The sequence below is a fragment of the Aulonocara sp. 'chitande type north' Nkhata Bay genome, linkage group LG7, assembly GCF_057382095.1.
Source record: "Aulonocara sp. 'chitande type north' Nkhata Bay isolate Kocher_YH1m ecotype deep benthic linkage group LG7, A_spYH_male_GT1.1, whole genome shotgun sequence".
NCBI lineage: Eukaryota > Metazoa > Chordata > Actinopteri > Cichliformes > Cichlidae > Aulonocara > Aulonocara sp. 'chitande type north' Nkhata Bay.
This window is the reverse complement of record NC_141350.1, coordinates 38,439,993-38,459,249: the sequence shown is the minus strand read 5'-3', so window position 1 is coordinate 38,459,249 and position 19,257 is coordinate 38,439,993. Positions and strand designations below refer to the sequence as shown.

Sequence of the window (19,257 nt, the reverse complement as noted above, 5' to 3'; positions counted from 1 at the left end):
CTTGGTATTAGCACTGACCTTTTGAATTTGGCTCTTGGGGATGTTTTGGGTTATGTTAGCTATGTTATTAACCAAAAGGATTAGGGCTGTGAGGGAGGTTCCTGCTGGCTTATGTCTGATTAGTATTATCATTATTTAGTCTTGCCAATGGGAAGCAAGAAGAAATATTTATTAGATACACACTCAATTCTAAAAACTGATAATAAAAGTTTCTTTCCCCTTATCTAAGTTTACCATGATGCCACTGATGTTGCTCTTAATGCTATATTGGATGTATATCAGCCCCTAAAAGTAATTTTAATCCCATCACCTTAACTTTAGCCACAATAAAAACTGGTATGGAAATAAGCTTAAATGTCATTGAGAACAATAAAAAATCTGATATAAAATGTCATCAAATTTGTTTCTGGAGGGTAGAATTAGGTGAAAGAATCACTTGAAACTATCAGAACAGGTTGAAACAATATGAATTAGATGTTGAGCATTGGTTTCTTGTTGATGTGGCAAAAAAGGAGAATATATTCATAATGGTAGACTACGACAGACACTTTTGGATTTGGACTCAAATACAGGAAAAAATATAAGAATAAACTTGAACCTTAAAATGGGAGATCAGGTGTCTCTGTTATGAACGACATGTACCCACTGATTAAAGTCTTGGTGTAAAACTGCCCTGATGGAAGTATTGTCTTGCTGGATGGAAAGTGTCACAAGGAGTCAGTGAACGGCTTAGGAAGTATGAAAATGATGCTATGATAAAAATCTATCTATCTCAATCTAACTTAACATTTAATGGAGAATTTGGACTGATGTGTTTGACGTAATTCAAAATTAAGAACAAATATAGTTATGCCATTTGAAGAAATGACGTAGATCATTCGGAGGAGTTAAACACGTAGAATCAAAGCCAAAGTGCACTGAAGCTCTTCTGGCCTCATGGTGGCCCAAAATCTTGTGTGCTTTTTTTTCATTCTTTTTTTTCCTACTTAATCCAAAAAAGAAGAAGTTAAATGTATACGTCAAATAGAAGAAGGTGCATTTAAGCGATAACTCCACCTAGGGCTGGGCGATATATCGAGTTTTTTAAAAATATCGATATATTTTCATACGAGATATAAGATGTGACAATATCGTTTATATCGATATAGTCTATGTTACGTTATAATTATACTTGTGGAGCCGCAGGTTTGCCTCTCTTTCGTCCACTTTTGTCTCTACGCAACGTTACTCTGCCTCGCCTCTCCTTCACTGAACACAACTCCCCCTCCCCCATAGCTTCACCTGCAGGCAATGACAAGATGAAAGCGGAAAATCTCCGTTAGCGAGTTACCGCGGATCGCCCCGTGCATGGGGCTGGACGGCGTCAACGTGTTAGCGAGCTAACCGCGCTAACGAGCTAACCGCGCTAACGACATGCAGTCCGGAGGGGCTGCACGGCCTAAAATCCTTTCATTTTCTCAAAAATCGACAGTGCGCCTTATGTATGAATTCTGGTTGTGCTTACTGACCGCGAACCGATTTTATGTGGAACACAGCGCTCAGCAATCTGTCAAAAAATGTTTTAATATGACTTTGCTAAGCTACGGAGCTGCACCGCTTGATGTCGGAGGATTACGGCTACCGAGGAGGAGCCTCGCGGAGTGATACGTACTGTGTGTGTATAAGGACCACAAATGGCACCTGTTCAGAGACGTGGTGCAGCTGTCTCTTTGTTATTACGCTCAGCGTCTATTAGTTTACATTTTGACTGCACAATTGTGAGCTTTTTGTTATGCACAAAAACAACATTTTCTTTTATTTATGGACCATGATTATTTAATAAATGCTGATAGTTTATTTTTGAGTAATTTCTTCATGTACATCTACGCTGTATGTAAATAAAAGTGCCCGTGTGACATCTGGGACACAGTGTGACTAAGAACTCTCTTTTTGTTCTTAACTTATGGCTTTAAAAAAAAAAATCGAGATATATATATTATATCGCCATCCAGCTAAAAAATATCGAGATATGAATTTTGGGTCATATCGCCCAGCCCTAACTCCACCTGTATAAAGTAAAAACAAAGAAACAAAAAAATTGACAGCTCTCAATTTTCTCTCACCACTCAATTTTTTTTCTTTCTCTACCGCAAAACCTACAGATGTTTCTGATCAAAGCAGTGTTATCCAGCTGTCTCTCCCCTCAACCCCCCACCCCATCCCTGAAGCCAATTCTTAGGAATCTTTCTCCCATTCCTCATTTCATGACCTCTCTAATCCAGGCTTGTAAAATATTAACTGCCCTACTCAGTCTCAACAATTCATCCTCCCTCTTGTGCTGTACCCCTTTCCATCTAACATCTCTCTACTCACCACCTCCCATTCCATCTCTCTTTCCCTGCACTTCCTCTCCTTTTTTACACACCCCACTTATTCTCTCTGGCTCCCAAGTTCCTCTCAGAACATAACCGTCTAAAACGTGAAGTATCAATTAACCCGGTTGCCTGCAAATCTTCCTGTCTTCTCCAGTGGATTTGGCAAGCCGGATGATGGGCAATGAACAGACTGACACACATAAACACTCAGACACTCTACGTTTACTTGTGCAGTGGGGCCAAGATAAGATGGCAGGAAACAGGAAGTGGATTTATTTGAGCATTGGTGCCCTGACTCATAGACAGACATGCACAGAAAACACGCATACACACTCACATACAAACACTTACACAGCTGCAGCTGCCTCAGTGTTCACATAAAAGGAGAGGCAAATGCAGAGAGAGCGAGTGAATGTTAAGCTCTCCGTGGGAAAGAGAGACAGGAGAGGATAAAGTGATAACTTCATTCCAAGATGTTTGCGGAGGAAGTGTAAGTGTGAGAGCGTGTCTGTGGGTGCAGAAGTTGCATGTTCATGCATACTTGTGTAGAAGTGTGGCCTGTATGCATCTGTGAGAAAAGTACACATAGGTCTGTATCAACAGTACATCTGTATCAGTGCATTAATATGTGCATGACCGTGAAAGTGCCAACAGCAGTTTATTGCTGATAGTTATTATGTCATACAGCAGTTAATCAGATCTCTCTTTTATAAATTGCCAGGAGGATTTAGCATTTTGCTGCGTCATACCTCACAAAACATCTGAGGACCCTGCCTAACCAGCTGTGCCACATGCTGACTGAGGCAAGAAGATTTCAGTGGGCCTGTGAAAATGATTAGAAAACAGTATCTGCAGATGCAGAATACTGTATACAACTGTGATAAAAAAAAAATTAACATACATCGTAATTTTGAGCTTTAATGATTTCTTTGAACTTCCACTATTAGTGATATATGTGACAAAGTCTGAAGGGAAGTAATTTTTTTTTATTCCTTCCTTTAATTTGCAGTATTTGCAGTGTGTTTTTGATATAATCTGCGGAGAGTGTTCGTAGTTAAAATAAAATCCTGCGGCTTATTTGCACTGCAAATAAACAATTTTGTGGCAGACTTTGCAAAGCTGCTATCACTGTCAGCTTTGCAGACAGTGATAGCAACCTTGAGAGTAATTTTGTAAATGAACATGCTGTAAAGCCAAAAGTATTGCGAGTTTACTTCCAGTTTTGAAATGTGTTAGCCTTTCATTTGCCCTGTTCTCATTACAAAACATTTTTAGACACAAGGGTGTCTGTGCTAAGAGGAAATGCGATATCACATTCACTTAAAGCGAATGTGAAAAGAAAACTTGTGTCTGCAATGATTTTTTGTTTGGCCGTTTTTCTGGTTAAAATATATAAGCACATCATTAATGGCTAACCTTCTGACTTCTACCAGGATTATTTTTTTAATTCAGCTTTAGAGCTTTTTCCACATAGAAAAATTAGACTTTTTGCACTATTGAACATTATTTGCAAAGAAATAAGAACTCTGTGGCTTGAGGCTGTGTAATAATATGAAATAATTTTGGAAATGATTTTGAAAGCTCAGAGCCTGAGCTCACAAGGGTCCAATACAAAGACAAGTGAAGGCCAAAAGTGGAGGAGGGGTGGTGGATCAGAGGGCCCTGAGCAACAGCCCAATCAGACATGAATAACCCATGTGTGAAATCATAAATAATTTACTGCGTATGCTTACTCTACCTGTCAGGACTAAACTTAGTAATTTACTGTTTATCTAACATACAACAGTATAATAAGTTTAAAGAAACTCAGTGAAGCTGATTCTAATAAAATATAGGAAACTAGAAGACTTTTTTAAATGGTGGTTACATATTTTCATTTTCATTCCTGACCCTGTGTTATGTCAGATTTTACTAGTTTATAGTGAAAACATATATACATCTTGTAAAATCTGTCTAAAAATGTAGCAACAACACTGATGAAAAAAAGCTTGTAAAATTGAATATGAAATGTTTATTCAAGAACACGCGCTGGCAAGTCAGCAGAGATTTTTAAGCAAATCCGAGCTTCTGTCAAATATACTAGTTTTCAAGTTTTCCTTTTCAGTTAATGTGAAATTGCAGAAGAAGGAAAAAAAAAGTCTTTCTATTCTGAAAATAAGATCGATACTCACTATTCTTCCAATCACTGTTCAGCTGTGTGCATTTTATTTCTCTATATCAGTAGAATTGGCCCAGGCTGCATCAGCATGTGCAGCCACCGACTGAAAAAAATTGATCTTTTCAACCTAAACTGATAATTCTCCTGGGCTCTATCTCTGTGTGTCAGCCAATCCAACATTTTACTGTTGGACTTTCAAAAGGCATGGCTCCCCTTAGGCATACAAATGTGATTCACTGATAAATGTTCTAGTGAGTTACAGCCTGACTGGAAAGTGACAGAGTCACACAGTCTGATATGTACAGTGGGGCAAAAAAGTATTTAGTCAGCCACCGATTGTGCAAGTTCCCCCACCTAAAATGATGACAGAGGTCAGTAATTTGCACCAGAGGTACACTTCAACTGTGAGAGACAGAATGTGAAAAAAAAATCCATGAATCCACATGGTAGGATTTGTAAAGAATTTATTCGTAAATCAGGGTGGAAAATAAGTATTTGGTCAATAACAAAAATACAACTCAATACTTTGTAACATAACCTTTGTTGGCAATAACAGAGGTCAAACGTTTACTATAGGTCTTTACCAGGTTTGCACACACAGTAGCTGGTATTTTGGCCCATTCCTCCATGCAGATCTTCTCGAGAGCAGTGATGTTTTGGGGCTGTCGCCGAGCAACACGGACTTTCAACTCCCGCCACAGATTTTCTATGGGGTTGAGGTCTGGAGACTGGCTAGGCCACTCCAGGACTTTCAAATGCTTCTTACGGAGCCACTCCTTTGTTGCCCGGGCGGTGTGTTTTGGATCATTGTCATGTTGGAAGACCCAGCCTCGTTTCATCTTCAAAGTTCTCACTGATGGAAGGAGGTTTTGGCTCAAAATCTCATGATACATGGCCCCATTCATTCTGTCCTTAACACGGATCAGTCGTCCTGTCCCCTTGGCAGGAAAACAGCCCCATAGCATGATGTTTCCACCCCCATGCTTCACAGTAGGTATGGTGTTCTTGGGATGCAACTCAGTATTCTTCTTCCTCCAAACACGACGAGTTGAGTTTATACCAAAACGTTCTACTTTGGTTTCATCTGACCACATGACATTCTCCCAATCCTCTGCTGTATCATCCATGTGCTCTCTGGCAAACTTCAGACGGGCCTGGACATGCACTGGCTTCAGCAGCGGAACACGTCTGGCACTGCGGGATTTGATTCCCTGCCGTTGTAGTGTGTTACTGATGGTGACCTTTGTTACTTTGGTCCCAGCTCTCTGCAGGTCATTCACCAGGTCCCCCCGTGTGGTTCTGGGATCTTTGCTCACCGTTCTCATGATCATTTTGACCCCACGGGATGAGATCTTGCGTGGAGCCCCAGATCGAGGGAGATTATCAGTGGTCTTGTATGTCTTCCATTTTCTGATGATTGCTCCCACAGTTGATTTTTTCACACCAAGCTGCTTGCCTATTGTAGATTCACTCTTCCCAGTCTGGTGCAGGTCTACAATACTTTTCCTGGTGTCCTTCGACAGCTCTTTGGTCTTGACCATGGCGGAGTTTGGAGTCTGACTGTTTGAGGCTGTGGACAGGTGTCTTTTATACAGATGATGAGTTCAAACAGGTGCCATTCATACAGGTAACGAGTGGGGGACAGAAAAGCTTCTTACAGAAGACGTTACAGGTCTGTGAGAGCCAGAGATTTTCCATGTTTGAGGTGACCAAATACTTATTTTCCACCCTAATTTACGAATAAATTCTTTACAAATCCTACCATGTGAATTCATGGATTTTTTTTTCACATTCTGTCTCTCACAGTTGAAGTGTACCTCTGGTGCAAATTACTGACCTCTGTCATCATTTTAAGTGGGGGAACTTGCACAATCGGTGGCTGACTAAATACTTTTTTGCCCCACTGTACATGGCAATAAATCGACAAAGAGGGCTGTGTGTACATGGAGAACTGCACATTGTCACGGAAAAATACAGCATGCAAGTGTGCATTGTTGTGGACACACAAACACAGAGAATATAAATCTTTGGGATGGTAAATCAGAATGCCAACGCTGAACTTCAATTTCATTTCACGCCGTTGCTGTGCAGTCACATCATAACTTACAGCTGGTTGCTCACAGACACACACTTTAAAAACACACATGTGTGCACAAGTGAAGTCACAGACACACACTGATAAGGAATCATCCTCATATATGACAACAACAACAACAACAAACTTTATTTATATAGCACATTTAAAAACCAGTGGTGTACCAAAGTGCTTAACATACAAAAGAGTAAGATGAAGTAACAGGGAGGATGAAGGCTATAGCAAAGAACCAGCATGGTAGCATGTTAAATGGCATTAAAACACAGAGGCAAAAGAAATGCATATAAAAGCATAAAAGAACAAAATATATAAAGGATAAAAAAGTCAAAAGATTTTTGGCAAGATATTCTGTGTAATGAAATGCTAACATACACACACATGCTTACACAGTTGGTTCACCACAATCAAAATTCATCAGTATTCCAATCTAGTCAAAAGGGTGTTCATGATAGTTTAATGGCTTGTAGCCTTGGTTACAACATAAATCTGTGCATATGAGTCTGTGACAAGGTCAAACTGTGAGAATTTGTGTGTCCAATTTGTGTGTCCAATATGGCTGCTGCTCCACCAGCTCAGAGAATATACCAAACTGACTTCACTGCAAAGAGTGTATATCTTACTAACCCTTTTCCATACCATGTAAGCTGATCAACATTGTTTTTGAAACACTTTAAACTAACTAACTACAAATGTGTTCTAATTAAAACCAGATTTTTAAAGTTGTACTTTTAAGTTTTATGCCATATGTGAACTATTGCAAGTCTTTTACAGCACTAGTTCAGTTTAGCCTATAACCTCTGAACTACATTTGCAAAATTAAATCATTTGAAACCCTTTTCCAGCTCAGAAAACCCGATGACAAGTTTATCCTCTAAGTCAATGGCTGCACTTCATCCAAAGACATTTGACAGCAGAGTATTAGAAAGGTATAACACTGGAACTTTATATTTGAACAAGTAATTCTAGCCATGTTTAATCAGCTAATCAAACAGCACGGCTGCTCTTACTCACAAATATCCTCAGCGGCACAAGTCTAATGATAATTTGCCTTTAACTGATCTTTCTGGTCAAATAATTATTAATCACGGTCTAAGGAATGAAGACAATGAAGACAAGAATTGAAAAGGTGTCATTGCATTTCACATAAAGCAAACAATACAACACTGAGTCTTTGTGTGTCTTTGACTTTTTTCCCATAAAATGTAAATTTTTTTCTTCCAATAGTCTTAACTACATTTGTGCTTGCTTTAACCTTGGCCTGAACTACTGTATTTGAACACTGTTTGTGTGTATGTGTGTGTGTGCATCCCAAGTGTATAATCTTATATGAGGTCAATTTTTTCATGATTACTGTGTGTATGAACTAGGATTGTGGTATGGCAGTTTCATGCATAGCAACATTGGAAACACAAGCAGATACTTATGATTACAGTTTTTTACAGACGCTAGGACACATTTCTCAATACTTAGGTCACTTTTGCAAAACTCTTCACACAATCCTCCTAACTGACCGTCAGCTTGGCAAAGCAGTTCATTTCACATTCAAAATGCACTACAACTACCAAAAGACTTTATTCAGGTCTCAAATAAACTCATTCTTCCAGAACACTAGCAAAGGTTGACAGCCGACAAACACACTTTGTCACCCACAAAACAATGACCTAAAAAACACTAACAACATGTAGCATTACACAGTGTTTTCCTGTGTAAAACAAGGACACATCTCTGTTTATAATTTCAATATATGTTACTGGAATGAATCAGACATCATGCAGAATTCGTTAATATTTGTTTATGTATTTTTATTTTTTTGCACTAAGTAATCCCAAAATACAAGAATTTGTATACACACCATCCACTGATACACATACAATAGTAATGCTATTCTACTCGGTCTCCTCCATTTGGCCACAGGTTCTCATCCACATCACATCTTATGTCATCTAGGGCAACACACCTAGGAAAGAATCTTCTGGCATGCCAGAATTGAAGGAGTTGAACAATTGAAGGAGTAACACCTGTGTAGATGTTCATCTACAATGAGAATCAGCTGTGGCTGGTTAAACTGCATTTTTAGATTTACAGTTTTTTCTGAATGCTTAAACCCTAACTGTGATTCCTGTAGCACAATCTCTAAAACTATTCAGACTTATAGCAAAACCACTCACTGAGTCTGCAAAACTAAAAGCACAAAAACTGCTTTGCACTCAGTTTGCAATTTTGTAACACACACTTTGCAAAACTGTAGGCACAATTCACTGCACAACACTCAATTACCAAATTTCCAACACACTCCTAGCAAAAGTATACACATGTATGGCTATCATTAACACTAATTTGCCAACTGTCTGGCACACTTTCACATGTGAAAACTTTTTTAGATAATTCGTTCACTTTGCAATCAGCCTAAGCACTATAATACAGGTAAGCTGTGTGTGCGGAGTACAATGGAGGGAGCAGAAAGAGTGAGAAGTAGAGGAGGCCGAGGAAGAGGACGTGGAGGTGAAGAAGTAGGATGAAGAGGACGACAAGGACAAGGAGGAGCAAGAGGAAGATGAGGAGGGGGGAGAGGAAGATGAGGAGGGGGGGGAGAGGAAGGGTAGGAAGAGTAAGAAATAGAATTGCTGATGACATCAGAGCTACAATAGTGGACCATGTAATCAACCGTGGAATGACCCTGAGGGTAGCTGGCCAACGGGTCCAGCCTAACTCGAGCCGCTACACTGTAGCAAGTACCATAGGGACATCTTGAAATGAGAATTGGTTAGTACAGTCACTTCGCACAAAGATTTGTAGCACTGCCATATGCCAATGAGAAACACACCAATACCATTGATGTAAAAATACTGAAATTGTTACTTTACAGAATTGCTAGATGACCAGATGCTGGGGCAGAGGAAGCATGTTCACTGCAGACCAAGTAACCCATATAGTCATTATGGCGATTGCAAATAATCCTATACTTGGAAATAAACACTTGTGTTTGTTTTGATGTGTTTGAATAAACACCAGTACTTGAAGTTTGGATCCCTCCATGCTTATGGATCTATGACAGAAGTATGAGCTCAAACTGACATAGCCTACCTTGTGCACAGAGAAAGCAAAAGCCAGATGTGTTTTATATTCATACCATCAGTGTGCAGTTGGCGCATTGTGTGCTTAGTAGATGATGGCTTGTGTGTACTGTTTGATACGGAAACACCATTTTTACGAAGGTGTGAAGAGTTAATCTAGCTGTGTTTGCTTTTGCAAGAGAACTACAGTGTTTTGATTATTGGGTGACAGGTTTTCTTATTTGTGTGAAGAGTTTTGCAAAATTAGCCAATAGTTACAAAAAATGTGCTTAAGCAATCAGAAAAAACTGTAAAATATGTTTCAATAAAATATTGCTGTTGGATTTTGCTGTCTTTTCAAGTTTTGCATTGTGTTATTGTTTTGGCCATAAGTTTAACAGTTTTGAAAACAGTATGTAAGCACATGCAAAATGTCCTGTCCGTACAAAGATTTTTGGCAGTTGTTGTGTCTGAGTGAGAAGATAATTCATGAAATTTGAGAGATGTAGTCATTGAATGCATTTTGTGCCAAAACAATGATAACTGGTCCTCAGTTTAGCCCACATAGACTTCTGTTGTGCTCACTGTGTGAGGAGTTTTGCAAACGTGACCTAAGTATTGAGAAATGTGTCCTAGCGTCTGTAAAAAACTGTAAACATTAGCAGTTTCATGATCATTGATGTGCATGTATTACCTTAAATGTTGTGATAGAATGCAAAGCTGTGCATATATATCTTCTTTACTTCTGAACTGCATGTTAGATTTAAAATACATTTAAAAGTAACAAATTAATTCCCTTAAGAATCGTTGTAATTTACAATAATGAAATAATTCTATATGTACTATATTTTCTTAAACATTTATTGTGTTAGAATCCTAGTGTTATGCACTTGCCGTTGCACAAGTTTCTGTACACATGCTAATGTACATGTATATACATCACTATAAGTTAATCTGCCTGTGTTTGTTTATGTGGGCTCGTTGCTTAGTAAACAGCTCATGGAGTTAGATGTACAGCCAGTTGCTTTTTGGGTTTCTCTGAATGGTCTTGTTTTTCTTTAAATAGCCCCTGGACAGCAATACTGGATTGTCTTGCAGGTCTTAGCCAAAATATGACATTATGCTGGCTCTTTATCGTTAAATCGTAATATACTGAAAACATCACAGGACTGCATAAGAACTGCAATGCCCTCAGTGCCCACATTTAATGCAAAGTTCAAGTTTCCTGGCAAGAAAAAAAATGTTGAGAAACTAGCCTTCCCTTGGGCCCTGATGGTGTGGTGTACGTGCGGGTGCACACACATTGAAAGAAACTTACCACATTACATTTTCAAGCATTTCAAATGTAATATATGTGGTATTTTTTTAAAACCCTGAACTTGTGACTTGAATTATGCATTCACTGTTTTGTTTGTTTTACTTTTAAGCTGTGGTGTAACTTTTTTTTTAGGTTGCGCTTAATGTTTGTGTTGTTGGTGGTAAGCATGAAAAATAGCAGATGAAATGACATTAAATCATGAATATAATGCTAGCAGCATGCCATTGACGTGGTTCATTTTTGGACTCTGGTGTTTCAACTTGAAAGGACAGAAAACAAAAAAAAACTCGCACTAATATAATTCATCAGATTGAATCCTGTTTTTAGTTCCAAAATTGCGTACTTTTGGTTGCTAGATGAGAGGTTTTGGAGGTAGTCAATAAATGATCTTTTCTTAAGGCTCCAGGGTAGTTATAAGCTCTGTACTTAGGCAGTCTCAACTGGCTTCAAACCAAATGAAAAGAATAATAAGTAAAATTAGTAACACTAAATCTTTGTGAAGGACATTTGTGGTTCATATTCTCATTTAGCAGAGAAAACCAGTGTTCTACCACTGCGTAAAGTGCCCTGTCTATTACCAAGAGAACAATAGCACTTGAGTTGAATGCCATTATGGTTATTAGCCCTGCTTGTCTAGATGGTCATGAGGCATGAGGACATTATGCAGGGCAGTCTACGTATACGCGAGTGAGTACATGATTGTAATCATAAGTATCTGCTTGTGTTTCCACTGTTGCTATAAGGTGTATTATGCATGAGTGGCATGTTAGAAGACTACTGATCACTGATATACCATGAATGAATACTGAAGTTTCAACACAATTCATATGGCATGTAAGTGAGCAGCATCAAGGTCAGAGGGAGCGAAAGTAATGGAGAGGAGAGAGCAAAAGATGAGCAATGAGATATACAGAGGGGGGACAAGATAAGAGAGACACAGTGAGAATAACTCTCAGAAGGATAAACAAAAGCAGACACAGAGGTAACAGCAAGCATCCCTACAGCAGATAGTAGTACTACAGCATGGAGGGCTCACGGACATTATCATATGTTGATTTTTGGTATATTAAGACTCCATAAGACCATTTTATCTGTGCAACTGGAGCTTGTATGACTGAAGGACGAAGCTGAAAATCCTGATAAAGTTAATTCTCTGGTGCCATAAACTACACAAGTTATCCAAACTGTTCAAGTGGATTAAATGTAACTTCAGTAATACGAATTCACACTTGATTTAATACCACATTGAACATTTTTAATCCTTAAATATTTAGCAGAACACTCTGTGTTTATCAGCCCCCAGCTGAGAATAGTCAGTAGTTATAACTGTACCAGCTGAGGACGTCTTTAACTCTGTCTCGGAATCTGTGACTTCTTGATGAGTGGGAAGTATAGCGACACAAAGCAACGAGGAGAAAAATCTTTCGGGTTATCTGAATAAGTTTAACTAAGACGAATCAACAGGAATCAACAGCTTGAATGCACTGAGCATATAATTCTGGTACACACTGGACACTGTTTGTGAATCATCATCAGCTAACAGGACAAGTTGAAGTTCAAAGCAGGTCATTGATACAGGCAGATGGGGGGGAGTGACACATAGACAAGGGTGGAGGATGAACGATAAAGATAGAGACTGACACAGAGAGTGAGAGGAGGAGAGTGTTGATAGGACAGAAGAAAGACAAGGAGAAGTGAGAGGACAAAATGAAATGGAGAGAGATGGAGAGGGAGCAAAGGCGAAAGATGTGACTGGATATTTGAAAGGACTGAGGCAGTGAGAAGGTGATGTAACCTGAGAAGATACAAAGGATTGGATGGGGCATTGAGGGGGACAGGAGAGGTTAAAGAATCATTGCTGTACATAGACGGGTACTGACCTTCACAAAAACAAGAAATGCTAAGTGCAAAAACTTTGTAAGGGGTAAGCTCTCACCAGGGACTTCATTTTTCTTTCAGCTACTAATAAAAACTTCTTTCTGATTAAATCAGTTGGATGACATTCATGACTTTCCACTTCTATTCTATTAACAACTCAGTGTCAGTGTTCAAATCAGTTTTGAAATGACTTCTGTGCCTTTGATAAGTAAGAATTACTATTACAAGTTACCAGTAATCACACAATATATTCTGCAGTTAGTTGGTTTGAAAGCGCAATGAATGACCACTGACTTAAAATTCAAGGTCTCTTCTCTTCTCTTCTCTTCCTTGTCACATGAAGCAGGGCACCAGCATCATCATCAAAGCTAACATCAAAGTCAAACTTTAAGGTTTATGCTAAGATGCAAATAGCTTTTTATGTAAATAAAGTCACACAAACTTGTTCAAAGTAAGTTGACAGAGAAGGAGATCAAAGGAATTGGCATTTCTTGCCACTGACATGCATATGCACACACATTATTTGGCAAATTTGGAGGGCGAGCGTGGAGATGGCTCGGGCGGACAGCAGAAGAAAAAAATGATAATAATAGAAAAAAAATGAAGATGGCATGAATCACAGAGAATTACAAAAAGAAAGGGTTAGTGAGGGGTAATGAACGGTGGAATGGAAGACGAAGAGAACAAACAGCGTTGGGTTAATGTTAATGGGGACAAGGATCTTGTCCCCATTAAATATAGATGGCTCTGTTATGGGACATGAAATATACATGAAACACTGGGTTGGCATCTGTATCAGCTGTGATAAGAAGCATGTCTGAGTAGATTGAGAGATGGAAGCTAGCTCAAGTGAAAAAAAGGCATTGTGGTGAGAAACAAAGGTGGGTGGGGAGAGACACACAAAGAAAAAGTCTAGGAAAGAGACATCAGACCAAGACAAGGATCTTGACAGCATTTGATCTACAGCCAGTAGAGGCAGCACGCCCAACCCCCCCCCCCCCCCCCCTGTTCATAGAAGAGGGCTTTTACAGAGATGGAGATCAATATTTTATTGTTGTTTCTTGTTGTGCTGTTGATCCCCAGTGTTAAGTGTTAATCTGAGGTCTTCAGTCTCTGTGGTCGTGGCATGCCCCATGAGGCTTATCAACACAACAGGGCTACTAACCCCAGTGTTTGGCGAGAACACCCATTAGGCTCACATATAACCCCTAACCCTGGAGGTCACAGACCCAACTACTTTCCTGACTGGGCATTGCTGTTAGTTAACAGAAGGCTAAAGGCATCAACGAAAAGACACGTCAGAATCGACTTTCTCTTTCAAAATTTGATAGAAATAGTCAGAGAAAGTTGTTTGTGTTTATGGACATGATTTGTTTTGGGGTTTTATTTGTCAGTCCCCACATTTTTGAAATATATTTCAATTATAAATCACAATGTATTGTTTGTCTGTAGCAGAAATGTTGTCTTTTTTTTTTTTTTTTTTTTTTTTTACACGCTTTTTTTTTGTTTGTTTCTTTCCTGTCCCGTTTGGCTCTTTTGCCATCAGAATTGTTGTCTAAAGGCAAAGAAAGATGCCCAACGGATTTACTTTACCAAGTTGACCATCCCAGCCTTGCCATAATGGTCCATTTGATTTGCCTTTTATTGTTTATTTTATTTTCACTTGCTGACTTGACTGGAGGAAAGAAGGGGAGAAAGAAAGAGGGAAAGAGAAACAGCTGAGAAGAGGGACGGGGGAGAAGGGAAAAAGACAAAAACCAACAGAATGGGCAGGGGAAAAAAAAAGAAAAAGAAAATGCATATATCGATCACCTGGATCACCTGTTGAGAAAGAAAAAAGAAAACAAGCAGAAGAGAACAAGAGTAATAGAATAAACAACATCACAATGATATATGGGAATATGACAGTAAATACTAAATATTAAACATTATTGTGCAGCACATAAGATCAACAGAACACAGTGTGCTTTGAGGTAGGAGCCAAAAAGGGTGTAGTTTGTGGGTGTGATCACCCGTGTGTACACCTGTGAGCATGGACGTGCTTGTTTTTTGTTTTTTTTAAATGTTGTCAAGAGCTTTCTGCGGGGATGTGTCAGTCTGCCAAACAGGAAATTGAGCTGTGAAATAGCAACTGTTATATTTTTGCCCAAACCATCTTTTTCCAAACCTAACTAGGTAGTGTTTAATACCTAACTGGAACATTTTAAAATCATAATGCAACTGAGTTGTGAAAATCTGTCCCTTAAGGTTTCTGACGTGAGCAGCAAAACTTTGTTCCATAAAGTAGAAAATATATTTTTTGTGTACACAAATAAACATATATGAAAGCGATTTAGAGAGAGAATTAGTGTCCAGAAACACACACACAGAAAAAATAACAAAAGAATAAGAATAGATTAATTGGAAGTGTGTTGAATCCTGAATTGGAAGTCTGTGTTCAGTTGCCAAGGGCCAACATGCACACAGGGCAGTAATTACACTGCACAGATATTTTAGTGGTTATTAACTGTTGCTATCCCCAGCACTTAATCATTGTCTCTGTCTCTTTTTAGCTGATAGGATCCAGTATGGACGAATAGGCAGTGATGTCACCATGCAGTGTGGCTCCCTGGACAATGATGCATCAGTATCATGGAAGATGAATGGGACATATGTGAAGGCCCAGCACAGTCTAGAAGGCCCCAGACTGATCCTGACTAACGTGTCCCTGAACCATACTGGACTCTACACTTGTTTTCAGAAGCAAGATGATGACAAACATGAAGCCATCTTTCTCCAAATTGGAAGTAAGTACAGTAGCTTACTTCCAATAGGACGGGCGCATTTGCCCTCTAAGTGTTAAGGATGAGACATGACACATTTTTAATCATCCCGAAGGGAAAGTGAGTGATTGCAGACATAAGATGGAAAGACAAAAGGTGAATAAAATAAGAAAGTAGTAAAATAAAATAAGCTACTCTTGATGCCATTGGGATGTCAACAAAAAACAAAAAGAAAAAAAACCCCAACAACATAGAAACAAGTATGACACTGCTGATAATTTCAAAAGTAATCTGATACAAATGTGATAAAAATAATGGCTATAGATGCCCTGCTTAGTCTTACTTCAGCTATGTTTAAGTAGCTTTCTGTGTAATGTAAAATTACTCAAGAAAGTAAAGTAACAAGATGGTAAAATGTACACATAAATGAGAATTGTGATGAATCCTAAAATATAAACTTCTTTAACACACGGTGAGTCTGTTACTATTTTTATCGTTGTTGAGGGCTGTCTCTTAACAAACTGAATTATGTCAATTAGCTTAACCTTATTAGCACTAGCTGTCATTAATGCTTATATTTTATGTCTCCATGGAAATTTGCCAGAGTTTTGTTGTTCCATTAAGAATTTATAACTAAATGTATGATACCATTCTTTCAATATAGAGCATCAAATAATGAAGAAACAAGTACATTTTATGTCTTTAACACATTTAAAACCAAATGACTTTGCATTACATTACTACTATTACTACTAATAATAATAATGATAATCAGTGCAAATAAAAAATCTGCTACATACATTCAAACCAACAACAACCCTAACCCTCCAACCACAATTCCAATTTCAGCTGCTTCCAAAGCTTGACAAAAAAAGGTCTAAATATGTGATCAGCTTAGACTGAAAGATAGTCACAGTCGATGCTTGTGATATCATTTGTGATATCATTCCAGTCTTAGTGGAATCACAGTAGAGGCCCTTTTGAAATAAGCTTTGAGTGCGGGATGGTCAGAGCTTATAAAACCTGCGACCATCCCTGCAATCAACTGTGTCTAAAGACTGAGGAATATTACTTAAGAAGCTGAATCCATTCTATTGACTAGTCACAGGATGTTATGACTGTTATGACTTTGTATTAACGACTGTGAGGGTCAACCTACAGCTGGCTACCAAATTTCCAGATTCTTTTTGTTCCGTGCAAAGTGAGCACTTCAGCTAAATGACAATTTTAATAGTACGCTGTAATGTTTGAGGGGCTGTTTCATTCAAATTTTAAATGCCAATATAAAACTTGAATTGTTGTGATAACAATCTTTACAGTAGATCTGCTGCCAGCTGACCAGTTCTTATGAATAGCTGTTAAAATTATATTTGGTCTATTTCCTGTTATGGTGTGCATAATCGTAATAATCATACGAAAAGTAAATGATGTCACTTTTAATGGACTGCCATGAGGGTTTGTGAGTTGGCATTGGCCTCATTTTAAATCCATTATTTTCATGGTGAAAGTTTTATGCACTTATTCTTTGCATAATAAGTGTGTTGGATGGAGTGGTAAATGGCAAGACGATGACTTGAATGAAATTGCCTTTGTTATAAATTGCTTTATTGACTAAGCTGAACAGTTTATATGACAATGAAAAGAAGAACCCCAGAAGTAATTTCATTAGTTGGTCTCTATTTAAGTTAAACGTTAATCTTAGTACATGCTTTTTGTGTGGTATACTGGTATAGCTTACAGGATGTCCAAATATTTGAATGTTTATAAATGTTAATAATGATTTTAATGACAAGCGATTTCTCTAACCAGCAGATTAGCGTTCTGCCTTATTTATAATATATCACATAACTTATTCACAGTTATTATATTTATCATCCTCCATCCATTAGCTTGGCTGTTATTTTTGAATTCATCTGTCACTGCAGTTCTGCCTCATGACAGATTGAATGTCAATCTTAAATGACAGATCGAATAAAAACAATGTTCAGTCAACAGTGAATTATTATCTACTTACTGTAGTTAAAATAAAATAAAAAGCAGGGACATTATCTCTGCTGGGCAGTGTTTGTTCACATGAAAATGATCACTCTGTCTTCCCTCCTTTTCAGTCTGTTAGTAGTAAAAGGAATAGACAACATTTTAAATTACATTTTTTACAGAAATCCCACTTTAGCTGCAAGGCTAGAGAGTGAAATTAAATATCTTCTTGGCATCAGTCACAGTAGGCTACTTCAGAACGGTGGCAAATTTTGATACACAGCACATGATTCATCACTCCAAGGGGGGGAATAGCCCATACAGCGTTCATCTTTCTGACACTCTTGTGTTATTGAGTCCACCACAACTCTATTTTTGAGAAAAGCAAATTGAAAGACAGGTCGACCGGTTCATTTATCTCATTTGTGCCAGGTGAAATGTTAAAATGTCTTTCGTGAATCATGCATACAAATAACCGATCCAAAAAAACAAACAAATAAAATAAATAAACACTCAACGGTTAAAGATATTTTTGAAAAAGTGGTCAGCTCACGTCCCCTTTAGCTAAACAGTAAACCATGCCAGTATGATTCCATCCACTTGTCAACAGAACCAATAGAGGCCAAACACACAACCCATCAAGATTTTATCCCAGTGCTGATGTTAAATGTTACATTTCCAAGCAAATGTTTGATGAATGAGACTATATGAGCGCATGACAGTTTGGTTAATCATATCAGCAGTGATGAATTACACAATGCTGAAGTAATACTGATTTAATGACTTTTATGTTATGGCAAATTATGTCAGCGGGGGGAATGATGCAATTCACAAACAGGCCAGGATATGTGTGTATGTTTAGGTATGTATAAAACAGAGAGAGAGAGAGCCTTAGACGGACAGATGGAAACAGTATCTGTGTACAAACACATGTGAAAGACTGGTGCTGCTTTTCTGCTATCAAAATGACACTTTGTGTGTGAGAGACAAACAGAGTTTTATTTTATCCATTCATCAAGGGTCAGATCCTACTTTGCTAACCTACTTTTAGCACTGAATCTAACTGTCTCAATAACAGTCTGTGATTTTATGACACGTTCAAGATACGTTGGGGTGGCAGCAACTGTAACTCCGCATTGCTAAATCTCTTCTGTCTGTGTTTTATTGTCTGTTATGACTGCGACTTTGTTTTCTGGCTACATTTTTTTTCATTATGTTAACTGCCACCTACAAAACTTTAAGTGTTGTGCAGCTACAGTGATAATGACATCATGACAGGCTACACTTGTTCTGATTACCATCATGATGGTAGTTTGATTTTATGCAGCGTTTATTACTTACACTGGGGGCTTGTTATGTTTCACACAGATAGAAGTGTTATCAGGAGAATAGCACAGAGCCATCTGTTTATGCTTTTTAGTTTTTCTCCTTCACTCTTTGTCTCTCAAACTTTTTTGATTATCTCTCATCTTTCTTATCTTGCCTTTCGTTATTCTTCATACGTATGTGTGCGTGTGTAAAGCAACCTTGTATGACGTCCTTATTTTCCCACTCTTTCTAGCATCCATCTATCTACGCCGGCTTTTTCATTTGTGTTAGGCAGCATCGCTTGGCTTTGTGTTTACACTGGTTTGCATTAGGAACACTAGTGTTATGCTATGT

At 38.3% G+C, this 19,257-nt stretch overlaps 1 protein-coding gene across 1 annotated transcript in view; it reads left to right on the top strand.

Moving 5' to 3' along the window:
• cntfr (ciliary neurotrophic factor receptor) overlaps positions 1-19,257 on the top strand; it is a 228,182-nt gene that overhangs the window by 112,875 nt on the left and 96,050 nt on the right. The window contains exon 4 of the mRNA XM_086300304.1: positions 15,409-15,642. Coding sequence (XP_086156430.1) covers positions 15,409-15,642 — 234 coding nt within the window. The remainder of the gene's footprint in view (positions 1-15,408; positions 15,643-19,257) is intronic.